Source organism: Solanum dulcamara, chromosome 10 (assembly GCF_947179165.1).
Source record: "Solanum dulcamara chromosome 10, daSolDulc1.2, whole genome shotgun sequence".
Taxonomy (NCBI): Eukaryota; Viridiplantae; Streptophyta; class Magnoliopsida; order Solanales; family Solanaceae; genus Solanum; species Solanum dulcamara.
Window position 1 is genome coordinate 44585400 of NC_077246.1, and position 13793 is coordinate 44599192.

General features: G+C 37.2%; 1 protein-coding gene across 1 annotated transcript; it reads right to left on the reverse strand.

The window, feature by feature from the left end:
• On the reverse strand, nt 1-9337 carry LOC129869765 (uncharacterized). The gene is made up of 2 exons (XM_055944386.1): nt 9194-9337; nt 1-1230 (listed from the first exon to the last, which is right to left on the reverse strand). Exons 1-2 carry the CDS (start codon nt 9335-9337, stop codon nt 1-3), a joined length of 1374 nt encoding a protein of 457 aa, XP_055800361.1.
• Nucleotides 9338-13793: the final 4456 nt, after the last annotated feature.

Genomic DNA, 13793 nt, shown 5'->3' on the forward strand with positions numbered 1-13793 from the left:
TCATGGTGGCTTCTTGATTCTCTTAAGCCTTCTTCTTCTGAAGTTGGCCATTTCCAGTTTGTCAAGCTCAAAGTAGGCTCTTGCCTCTTTGGGTAGCTCTTGCTTAGTGAGATATATATGTGGAGTAGTGCACTTGTGGCTATGCTTGGACAAGGCATCAGCTGTAAAGTTGGCTTCTCTGTAAGTGTGACTGCACTTGAATACCTGGAAATGATGGCTGATGTCCTGCAACTGCTGGAGTTGTGCTTTGACAGTCCATGGTTGTTGAGCTAGGTGTTTTATCCATCTGATTACTAGCTCAGAGTCCACTTCAAGGATCACTTTAGTATATCCTAATTGGAGACACCAAGTCAAACCAAAGATGGCTGCCAATATTTCAGATTGGTTGTTTGTGCCTTCTCCAAAAGGGGTTGAGAAAGCAAAGAGAAGATCTCCTTGATTGTTCCTTAGCAATCCTCTCCCTCCTATTTTTCCAGGGTTGTGAAGTGCACTAGCATTAGTGTTCAGCTTCACCATGTGAGCTGAAGGTTTCCTCCAGTAGACAGTACTAACATTAACTTCATTAGTACATTTTTCCACAAGAAGGACTAGTTCCTTCCAGCTATTTGGCCAGCTGATATAGGAGTAGGTAGTGCTTAGAAGGTTGAAGTTATCCTTGAAGACTGAGTAGATCACTCTTGTAATATTGGACTGCTTCCCTTCATATTTGATGGCACCTCTATTTTTCCATAGGTTCCAACATATGAAGATTGGAGTTGCTTGTAGGATAAGTTTATGGACCTCAATACTGTAATTACTGGACCACCACCTCATCATCAGGTTTCTAAGGGGTGTGTATTCTTTACTAATACCTAGAGAATCAGAAAATACACTCCAAACCTTCCTGGCAAAGTTTCCAGAAACAAATATATGGTCAATGGTATCCAAACCAGCTCTATGGCAACAGTAACATTGGGCTGGGGCTTTTCCAAAGCTGATAAGCTTTTTATTAGTAGGTAGTTTCCCTCTAAGTGCTCTCCAGAGTAGGAAGGAACACTTAAAAGGAATGTGTTTGTGCCATGTTTGAGAGTTAATTCTTGTCTTACTCCTTTTGTCCCTGATAAGTTCCCAGGCAGAAGAACAACTAAATTCCCCACTGCTATTAGGCTTCCAAGAGGCCTGATCAAGTTTGTGGGGCTGATAGTTGATGTTACTTGCCAGGATGCTAGGTACAAACTGAGGAGGTGCTTTCTGAGAGACCAGTTATGCATTCCATTGACCATTAATTATGAAAGAAGACACCTTAGTATTGTTCTGTCTACTACTGGCAGACCTGAAATTAGCTAAGGGGCCAACTCCCAACTAATTATCCCACCAAAAGAGGCAAGAACTAGACAGTATCTGTCATTGGATATGAGGCTCAACATTGTGCTTGTTCTTCATGAGGTGCTTCCATATCAGAGACTGTCCTGTATGCCATTTTTTGGTTATAGGATTTGACCTCTGACAGTACTTAGCTTTGAGGAACTCACTCCATAGCTTGGGTTGTGTCTTGATGTAATAAGGGAAAATGGTTAGGCACGCTTCTCGAAAAATGAAACCACACAAACTGAACTATCCTACTCATGACCTTGAGCTCGCTGTCATAGTATTTACCTTGAAATTTTAGAGGCATTACTTATATGGCAAAAAGTGTAACATATTTACTGATCACAAGAGTTTGAAGTACTTGGGTACACAAAAAGAGTTGAATTTGAGGCAACGTAGATGGCTTAAACTCATTAAAGATTATGACTGCACGATCAATTATCATCTGGGTAAAGCCAATATGGTAGCAGATGCGCTAAGTCGTAAAGCCCTTGCTAGTTTATTGCTAAGCCACTTGCCTTTATTTCTTAGACCAAGAGCCATAAATGTTTGTCTTGCATTTAACTCTGATGTCTCTATTGTTGCCGATTTGCAAGTCAAACCAGTTCTACTTGAACAGGTGAAAAAAGCACAGAAGTTAGATGAGAAGCTGGTGAAATTGATCAAAGAAGCTCAAATTGGAGAAAAGTTTGATTTTAAATTAAGGGAGGATGGTGTCCTACTTTATCAAAATAGGTTATGTGTCCCTAAATATGACAATTTGAGAAAGGAAATTTTGAATGAAGCACATACTTCACCATATGCAATGCATCTTGGAGGTACTAAAATGTACCAAACCATTAGAGAATACTACTGGTGTAATAGTATGAAGAAGGACATAGCGGAGTTTACTTCTAGATGCTTAGTTTGTCAACAGATAAAGGTCGAGCATCAAGTCCTGACTGGTTTGTTACAACCCTTATCGATACCTGAGTAGAAAAGGGAAAGAATAACTATGGACCTTATTTCTCGGCTTCTACACACTCAAAGAAATCATGATGCAATTTGGGTTATAGCTGATAGGCTAACCAAAAGTGCTCATTTCTTGGCCATCAAGGTGGACTACCCACTTGAATGTCTAGCCAAATTGTATGTTGAGGAGATTGTAAGGTTACATGGGGTTTCTGTTTCTGTTATATCTGACCGAGACCCAAGGTTTACATCTAGATTCTAGATTAAATTGAAAGAAGCTTTGGGCACTAGGTTGAACTTTAGTACATCTTTCCATCCTAAGACAGACAGTCAATCCGACAGGGTGATTCAAATCTTGGAAGATATGCTTCGAGCTTGCATTATGGAATTTGAAGGTAGTTGAGACAGACATCTAGCCTTGATAGAATATGCTTATAATAATAGCTACCAATCAAGTATAGGCATGCCTCCCTACAAAGCCTTATATGGGAGAAAGTGTAGAACTCCTCTTTACTGTAGTGAAGTTGGTGAACGAAAACTAGTTGGCCCTGAGATGGTGAAACAAATGGAAAATAAGGTAAAAGTCATCAAGGATCGTCTAAAAATTGCTTCAGATAGTCAAAAGTCTTATGCTGATCTTAAGAGGCGTGAAATTGAATATCAAGTAGGAGATAAGGTCTTTTTAAAGGTTTCTCCATAGAAGAAGATTATGAGATTTGGCCAAAAAGGAAAACTAAGTCCTTTATTTGTTAGACCATACGAAGTACTTGAGAGAGTTGGTCCAGTTGCATATAAACTGGCTCTTCCACCGGAGTTAGATAGAATCTACAATGTCTTTCATGTTTCTATGCTTAGAAAATATCGCTCCGATCTATCTCATGTTCTCGCTGTCGAATCCATTGAGAGATAAGTCCTGACTTGATATATAATGAGGAACCTATACAAATCTTGGCCCATGAGACAAAAGAGCTTAGAAACAAGAAAGTTCCTTTAGTAAAAGTCCTTTGGAGGAATCATTCTAGCAATGAAGCAACCTGGGAGTGAGAAGAGGATATGTGAATTAAGTGTCCACATTTGTTTTGAGTATAAGGTAAATTTTGAGATGAAATTTCTTAAGGGGGGAGACTTGTAACACCCCAATTTTCTTTTTATGTTTTTTTCTAAAGAATTTCCAGGTGGTCCACGTTATCTATGAAGTTCTACGTAAGCTATTGATTGGGATATCTTACGTGTTTCCCAATGATTTGCCTGATATTCCTCCCGAAAGAGAGATTGACTTTGGCATAAAACCTTCCCGATACCCAACTTATCTCTATTCCTCCTTACCATATGGCTCCGGCAGAACTTAAGGAGTTGAAAGAACAATTGAAGGATTTGTTGGATAAGGTTTTTATAAGACCAAGTATTTTACCATGGGGTGCTACCGTGTTATTTGTTAGGAAGAAAGATGGGTCACTTCGAATATGTATAGATTACCGGCAATTGAATAAGGTCACTGTAAAGAACAAATATCCAATCCCAAGAATAGATGACTTGTTTGATCAATTATAAGGAGCAAGCTATTTTTCTAAGATTGACCTCCATTCCGGTTATCATCAATTGAGGGTAAGGGAGCGTGATATTCTCAAGATGGTTTTTCAAACAAGGTATGGTCATTTTATATTTGTAGTAATACTATTTGGGCTGACAAATGTTCCCTCTATATTTATGGATTTGATGAATCGCATTATCAAGCCATATTTGGATTTATTTGTACTGATGTTTATTGATGATATCTTGATTTACTCTCAAAATGAGGAAGATCATATGGGTCACTTGAGTATTGTGTTACAAACATAGAGGGAAAAGAAACTATTCGTTAAATTTAGTAAATGTGAATTTTAGCTAAGAGAGATTGCATTTCTTGTCCATGTGGTGTCCAGTGATGAAATTAAAGTAGATCCAAAGAAAATGAAGGCAGTTAAAAATTGGCCTAGACCATTATCTCTTTCGAACATTAAAAGATTTTTGGTCTTAGCCAGATACTACAGAAGGTTTGTTTAAGGGTTCTCATCTATTGCTTCGCCTTTAACTAAGTCGACACAAAAGAAGGTAAAATTTTAATGGTCGGAAGAATGTGAGAAAAGTTTCTAAATATTGAAAGATCGTCTTACGTCAGCTCCTATTTTGACATTGCTCAAAGGTTCAGATGGTGTTGTTATTTTTTGTGATGCTTCGCGTGTTGGTTTGGGTTGTGTCTTGATGCAACATGGTAAGGTTATAGCCTATGCCTCTAGGCAACTTAAAGTACATGAAAACATTTATCCAACCTATGATCTTGAACCTACGGTAGTTATGTTTGCATTGAAAATTTGGTGCCACTATCATTATGGGGTGTGTGTTGATGTGTTTACCAACCACAGAATCTTGCAAATGTGTTTAGTCAAAAGGACTTAAACCTTAGGCAAAGGAGGTGGCTTGAACTCCTAAAAGACTATGACATGAGCGCATTCTATCATCCAGGTAAGGCAAATATTATAGCCAATGCTCTTAGTCGGTTGTCTATGAGTAGTGTCGCACATGTTGAGGAAGGTAAAAGGGAATTGGTCAAAGAGTTCCATAGATTGGCACATTTAGGTGTGCATTTTATTGATTCCAATGATGCAAGCATTTTTATACATAATGGTTTGGAATTGTCTCTTATGGCAGACGTCAAGGCCAAGCAAGGCAATGATCCAACTTTGGTCGAATTAAAGAAGTCGATTGTCGAAAAGTCCATTGAGGATTTCTCCCTAGGAGAAGATGGGGTACTACATTACCAAGGTCGGTTGTGTGTTCTAAATGTTGATAGAATAAAAGAGTTGATATTTAATAAGGCCCATAGTTCTCGGTATTCAATTCATCCGAGATCCACCTAGATGTATCGTCATTTGAGGGAAGTGTATTAGTGGAATGGAATGAAGAAGGACATAGCAGAGTTCGTGGCTAAGTGTCCTAATTTCCAATAAGTTAAAGTTAAACATCAAAGGCCGGGAGGTCTAGCTCAAGAAATTGAAATTTCTATATGGAAGTGGAAAGATGTGAATATGGACTTTGTCATGGGATTTCCTCGTACTAGAAGACAACATGATTCTATTTGGGTTATTGTGGACCGAATGACCAAATTGGTGTATTTTCTACCGGTCAAAACTTCTTATGGTGCCGAAGATTATGCTAAGTTGTATATTCATAAACTTGTGAAACTTCATGGTGTTCCCTTGTCGATTATATTGGATAGAGATACTCAATTTAGTTCACATTTTTGGAAGTCATTTCAAAAAAGTCTTGGCACTAAAGTCAAGTTAAGTGTCTCTTTTCATCCTCAAACCGATGGGTAAGCCGACAGAACAATTCAAATCTTGGAGGATATGTTAAGGGCATGTGTGATTGACCTTAGAGGAAGTTGGGATGACTATTTTCCATTGATTGTTTTCTCTTACAATAATAGTTATCACTCTAGCATCCAAATGGCTCCTTTTAAAGCCTTGTATGGGAGATGATGTAGGTCTCTGGTGGGATGGTTTGAAGTTGGTAAGATGGTGTTGATTGGTCCAGATTTAGTACTTGATGCAATGGAGAAAGTAAGGCTCATAAGAGAAAGATTGAAAATGGCTCAAAATCGTCAAAAGTCCTATTCGGACACTAGGAGGAGAGAGCTTGAATTTGATGTGGATGATATGGTGTATTTGAAGATTTCACCTATAAAAGGGGTAATGCGGTTTGGTAAGAAAGGAAAGTTGAGCCCTAGGTATATAATACCGTATAGAATATTCAAACGCATTGGCAAGGTAGCATATGAGTTAGACTTGCCACTTAAGTTGGCTTTGGTTCATCCGTTATTTCATGTGTCAATGTTGAGAAAGTTTGTAGGTGATCCAAATTCTATTGTACCAAGGGAGAACATGCATATTGAAGAGAATTTGACTTATGAGGAGGTCCCAATTGAGATTTTAGACCACCAAGTGAAGAGGATGGGAAATAAAGATGTTGCATCTATCAAAGTGTTTTGGAGGAATCAACAAGAAGAGAGTGCTACGTGGGAAGCAGAATCAGATATGACGAAGTGATATCCTTATCTATTTCCTTTCACTCAAGCCTAAAGGTACTAAGTTGCACATGATCAAGTCGATTAAACTTCTTTGCTTTAGTTCCATATGTCATTCATATGCATGCATGATTCATGAAAATAATTTCTCTCAAGGACTATGTTTTATTTTATGTACGAAGTTTACACGTTCTATGCATTTTTCAAGTGTCCTCATGTCCATATTGGGTTTCTCAATCCTTTTTCTATGTTTTTCCTATATTAGTTGAATCTTATTCGAGGACGAATGTTTCCAATGGGAAGATATTGTAACTTCCCTCAAAATGCCTACAAAATACCTTAAGAATGCCTTGGAAATAGGCGACTCATGTAATGCATTATCCTTAATCTTTTTGAAAAATCTGAGTTCGAAATATTGATCAGGGGGTCAAAACCTGTGGGAAAATGGTCTCCGTGGATTTTTAGGACCCGTAGATCAGAAGAAATATTTTTGAAGAATTCACAAAATAGTGTGGTCCATGATAGGACCGCGTCATGGACCTACAAAGGTCTTCTGGCCGAATTAAGTTTTATTTAAAGGTGTTTTAGACTTTTTCAAAATTATTAGTTAATGAACCTAGACATTTTTAGGACCTAATTCAACTCTATGAATTGACCTAAATCTTTACTTCTATTCATTCTTCTATAATTAACCTATCAAATATTTCTCTCTCTACTAAAAAACTCTCAAGGGTTTCCATTTATGACTTCAAGAAAATTCACTCAATTTCTCCATCAAAACTCTCAATTTCTTCCAAATTAATTGGTGTTCACACTCAAGGTATGTGGGTATTGATTCATTGATCCTTTAATCCATGAATCCCAATTAATTTTTCAAGGTTTTCTATCAAATTAAAGTATGGAATTTTATGGGTTTTATGATCTCTATTCCAATTGCATGAATTTTGATTTAAAGTATGATCATGAGTCTATTTTTATATTAATTGATGGTTATTGAATTAAATTAAATAGTTTTTTCATGAATTCTCCTATTTTGATTTTTATGGTTCATGATGTAAATTATAGGTTTTTGATTTATACTCCCAAAGGATATTATCTATATGAATTATGTATGGGATGATATAATGATCATGCATGTTTTCAAGTGAATTATATGATTTTCAAAGGTAATTGATTACGCAATTGAGTTTTACTCTAAGTTCAAGGTATGAATTTCATGCAAATTATGAAGTAAGGTGACTTAAGACCCTATGTGGTGACCTAAGGCCTAACGATATGGATTATGCAAATATGATTGTAATGATGAAAGGACAATTCTCACATTACAAGTATGTTATAAAAATGAGCTACTCTAAGATTTCAATCCTATGATCATGACTATGATATATGAAATTATGATCTTATGTTATGTATGTATTCCATGAGATTTGACTTAGCACTGAGTGGACTTAAGGTGGGACCCTACCAAAAGCCTTAGTAGCATCCTCATGTCCCATAAACTACGTGCCACCGTAGGTTGCCTTTATGGCCTAGCTAGTGGATCCAAAAATAGCACATGTTCATGATTAGAAGTCTACCTTGGCAAAGTAGCCTCCTCCTTCTCGATGTGGGTATCATCAGATTCCATGTTATAGCTCTCATGGTCTTATTGTCGGTTATGGTTCCTATGCCACATATGTATGATCTCTTAAGTATGTTATGATTTTTGAATTTATGTTTTTAAATGCTTTGGTTAATATGATTTTCTCATGACTTTACGTATTCCATCTTATCATATGATTTACTTTACCTTTGCATTCCATGATTTACGTTGCATATCACTCACTCATACTTAGTAACTTCCAACGTACTAATGCATACTTTTTCATACATTGTGTCATAATATAGGGGTTGAGGTTGAAGATCCTTATCGTCCACGTAACTAGTAGGCGTTCCTATCTAAAGGTGTTGTGATGAGTTCTCATTGACCGGAGACTAGTTTCAAGTTGGTTATTATTTTTCTTTTCCAAAGAATTTGTTTACGTTCTATATTGAGGGTGAGCTAGGGACATGTGTTAGCCCCCACCCATACTCATGTTTAGAGGCATCTAATTGGACATATGTTTGAGTCTATGTTGTCATAAGACATTTTCAGATTTCTATTCATGGTTTTAAACTTTCTTATGTTGTTTTTGCTTTTATATTTTACATTATGTATGCTTATGATATGTACAAGAAACTTGGTTGGAGACGTTTGGGGATTCGATGGCTGTATTACGACTAGGCCCTAGGTCAGGTCATGACAATATTTTACATAACAAGATCCATCTAGCTCTTCCTCAATGTGTATAACCTTAAATGGGATAAGAATGCCATATTTTATCGAAATACATAATGGCCACTCTCTCTCTCTCTATCATGACCCCAAACTAAAGCCTTAGGATAAGAACTGAAGCTACCCTTCACTATTGAATCCTGACCCTTCCATTATAAAATAGACTCATTTGGGAATTGAAACTTGACTAAATGAGTTCTACAATCTATAAAAGCATAAGATGTATCCAACCAATCCATACCAATTGTTACCATTTCAAAAAGGGAATTTGCACTTATCGGATGAAGCACCACGTTAAGTTTGGGGACCCATAGAGGGATAGGTATGAGATTGACTATGACTATCCTTATCATTCTTAGCAACCTTTGGACAATGCCTCAACTTGTGATCCTCACACCATAACATAAACATACACTCGAACAGGCTAAACAATCTCCCAGATAGTACCTTCCACACATTTGGCATGCTAGAAAAGCCTGACCACTGTAATTGTCACCTTAATATCTGGGATTAGGCACCTTATCCTTGTGATACTTAGGCACTGAAGTATTATCAAAATATGATCCATTCTCAGTCCGGTCCTTCTTAGTCATCCTAGGAACCTCCTTAAGCTTCTCCTCTTCAATTGGCTCGGCATGAGTCATGAGTCTAGAGATATCCATTTTGTTTATTAACATGGCCTTCTTATATTCTTTAATAACAAAATCTAAAACCCCTGATATAAACTAACTCATTTGGGCTCGAGGGTCGGACACCGAGGTCAGAGCATACTTGGACAACTTCATGAAGTTAAGGGCATATTCCCTCACACTTATACTCTCTTGCTTCAGGTTGATAAATTCCATCACCTTCGCCTCCCTTAACTCTAAGGGAAATAAATGGTCAAGAAATGCACCCTTAAAACTTTCCCAATCTATAGGACCTTCATTCACTCTTTTGGCCTTCCATTGGTTGTACCACACTTGAGCAACACCCTTTAATTGGTAGGCCGCCAACTTTGTTTTTTCTTTCGAAGTCACATCCATGTATAGTCGCTTACTCTTGAGGCTGGAGTAGAAACATTAGGAAGAGCCGCAACCCATTGGATAGTCACCACTTGGGCTAGCATAGTGATGGCAGTTTGAAACTACACATCAGTCACTTGGTCTGATAGAAAAATATTATATTGAGGAGATGAGGGAGATTGGGCTTCATTAGCATTGTTTTTCCTTGGCGACAGTGGTCTTTTTGCAGCCATTTTTCTGAAAAGCACAAAGAAAGACCATTAGGGAAAAGAAGTCTTATGGTAAACTCTATAGCATGACATGGATCATGAAAGAAGTGAGAATTCTAAAATGCCTCATAGCCTCCTACTCGTAAGTGTGGCACGCTTCACACCCATGAATAAGACTCTACTTGATGTGGCACATTGGACACCCTAGGACACTTGAAAAACCTTGTGCTCTGATATCAAGTTTGTTATGACCCGACCTAGTGCCTAGTTATAACACAATAATTGAACCCCGAAGGATTCCAACCAAGCCTCTTGTACATATCATAAGCATTCCTAGGGTAAAGTAAAAGGGAAAACATCATAAGAGTGTCTAAATCATAAATAGAAATTTAAAAATGATAGATGATGACATAAGCTCGAAATATTTGTCCAACTAGATGCCTCTACTCATAATTATGGGTGGGGGCTAAAACGTGTCCCTAGCTCACCCTCAATATGAAACATAGAAAAATTCCTTTAAAACAATAACTAACTCGATAACTAGTCCTTGATAAATGAGGACTTACCACAACCGCTAGATAGGAAAGCTTAACTAGCCACGTAGATGAGTGTGATCTTCAACCTCAACTCCTATATTATGAGACAATGTAGGCAAGAACTATGCATTAGTACATTGGAATGTACTAAGTATGTGGGCGTGACATGCAATGCATAGAAAACTATGTTTGTATAAATGACCATTTTAAATAGCATGATAGGAGAAGTAGTAAAAATCATAAGTAGTCTTTAAGAAGGATCAATGCATAATAAGCCATAAGAGTATCATATAAATTAAAAGATATTATTAGTTATTTAGAACATGAAAAGGACCATACATATGTGGGATAGGAACCATAACGGACAATAAGACCATGCCAACTATACCATGGAATCCCAATGTTACCCCAATATCTGAGGAAAGGGGGAGACTACTTGCCAAGGTAGACTCATACATGCCTAAGTGGATCCACTAAGCAGTTATGTGAACCAGGTACTCACCCCTAGTTCTTACACTTGGGTACTCTCCTCCAAGCCTTGATATTTTGGGTACTCACCACTTAGAGATTTGGGTATTCGCCTCAAATCCCTTTGTATCTACAGTGGTACGTAACTATGCAAAAAGAGACTTTATATAAGGACCCCATATTTTGAGTCCCCACCTCAAGTCCACATTCAGTGCTAAGTCAAATCCCATGAAATACATACATAGCATAGAAATCATAATTTCATATACCATAGTCATTATCATACTTTTAAAATTATAGAGTAGCTTATTTTTATAACATAAGTGTAATGCATGTATTGTTCTTCCACATTACAAATCATACATACATAAACATATCATTATTGAAATACGTAATCATAATTCATACTTTGAAAATTCATGACCATAGCTTGTACTTGAAATTAGGGAAAGACATGAATGCATGATCAATTGACTTGAAAATTATAAAATTGACTTGAAAACATGCATGATCATAAAGTTTATATCAGCCCATACATAATTAATATACACAATATCATTAGGAAGTATAATTCAAAATGCTCACATTTACCTCATGAACCCTAGAAATCAAAATAGGAGAATTCATGGAAACACTTTTCAATTTAATATAATAACCATTAATTTATATCAAAATAGACTTATGATCATACTTGAATCATAATTCATTCAATAGGAATAGAGATCGTAAAACCATAAAATACCAAACTTTAATTTGATAGAATACCTTGAGAAATTGATTGTGCTTCATGGATGAAAGAATCCATGAATCAATACCCATATACCTTAAGTGAGAAGACCAAATAATTTGGAAGAACTTGAGAGTTTTGATGGAGAGCTTGAGTGCATTTACTTGAAGTATTCAATGTACTCCTTGAGTGTCTTTTGTAGAAAGAGAAATATTTGAGTAGGTGAATTATAGAAGAATGAATAGAATTAAGGTTTAGGTTAATTTATAGAGTTGAATTAGGTCTTGAAAACATCTAAGTTCATTAGCTAACAATTTGGAAAAAGTCTAAAGTGCCCTTACTAAAAACTAAATTCAGTCAAAAATATACTGCCAGGTCAGCTACGCAGAGGCAAGTAAGTCCGCAACGCGGACTTGTCAAAGACCTTACTGATTTGCGCAGTTCCTTCAGAAATCTACCAAGACTATTTTCCTACAGGTTTTGATCTCTTGATAGATATTCTGAACTTGGATTTTCAAAAAGATTAAGGATAATTCATTTCGTGAGCAGCCTATTTCGAAGATATTTTTAAGGCATTTGTGAACATTTTGAGGATTTTGGAGTTGACTGGTCCGCTGGTGTGACCACATCTTGGGCATTAGTGCCTGGTTCAACTCCAATTTGTAGGTACAATTGGCACCTTAGTGGGTTTGGACCCACTAGACCCGATTATGGAAGTGATGCGAATGGAATCCTCCTTAGCTGCCTCTACCATCACCTTTTCCAAGTCCTCCAATTAAATATATGGATCAATGCCATTCTCCTCAGGAACTTCTACTGCCTCCTAATCAATCAAGGAGGTCTCAAAATTAGCCCGATTAATCAGCTCCACCTATTTGGTCACAATAGCCAAAGGAACCTCAGGAGTTTCACCCTTGTGGGAATCAACACCAACCCATAACATCGGGATATTGGTTGACTTGAACTTATCCACATATTTCCTCAAACATGCAATATTAGACTTTATGGTTGTCAAATCACAAGAACCCCTTCCTTATTTTCACACTACTCAACTGGAGCGGAAAGGTATCTAATTTCTCTCTATAGACCCTCAAAGTCTCTCTATAACCCTTTATCTCATCATGGACTGGAACAAGAGTGACTTCTATACCCTACTCAATCATGGAAAGTACCTCAAACTCTAGTCTTGAAGCCCGTATAATATCATCCGAGTTTGCAAGGTGACCTATCTTAATCACTATATCTTGAATCAATAGGGGTGGGAAGTAGGAGGAGGAATGGGAGATGATGTAGTAGTAGGGGTACCTTAAGCTGCAATAGTAGGAGTGGGAGGCGTAGGATCAGGCTCCGAAGACTCTACATCTACAACAGGGGAAGAATCAATCAATGCTTTCTTCTTCCGCTCGGCCTTACCCTGTAGGTACTCTGGTTCAATCCTATGAATGACACAAGTCAAGGAGGGGGTGAACTCCATAGCCTTACTATACACAAAGAGAACTAAATCTGCAATCAAGCAAGGGGAAAAGAGAGAGGTTTGATTTTGACACGCACACATCGCAATCTCAAATTAAGTTTTTACCTTGCTATAATAAAGCTTAGAAATATACATTTGTTCATACAAATAATGGATTCATTTTAAGATGGCATAAGTAAGCTCGAGATGAAACCTAGTCAGTAACAAACCTACTTCTTCCCAATCATAACCCCCCTCTGTAATTTATGGAGTAGTAGTAGAAGCCAAAAATGAGGCCAACCACCCTCAATTTTCATCAATAGTTTTGCCTTTATTTTGTCATGAAGTCAACATACTCTGACATAGTACAATCTAACACCATATGCATCATTGACTTTCCACATTTCACCTTAACACCCCAAATATCAACATAGTCAAGCACCTCTCTCTTTTTACCCTTTGGAACATACCTAGAATAGGCCTCATAGAACTAACGAACCCAAGAAGGAACTTATGATTTTTGGGCTTTTGTGAACTTCTCAAACTTGTAATATTTTATGGTACGCCAAATGTCTAGGTACTGGCCTACCATACCATCTGTGGAAAATTGCTTATCCCGAAGGATAGTTCTCAACCCCAACACTTTTAGATGATTCAATGACTGGGGAGAAACAATAGAAAAAGTTCAAGTTAGGACATCATCTAATAGATCATGACTTGC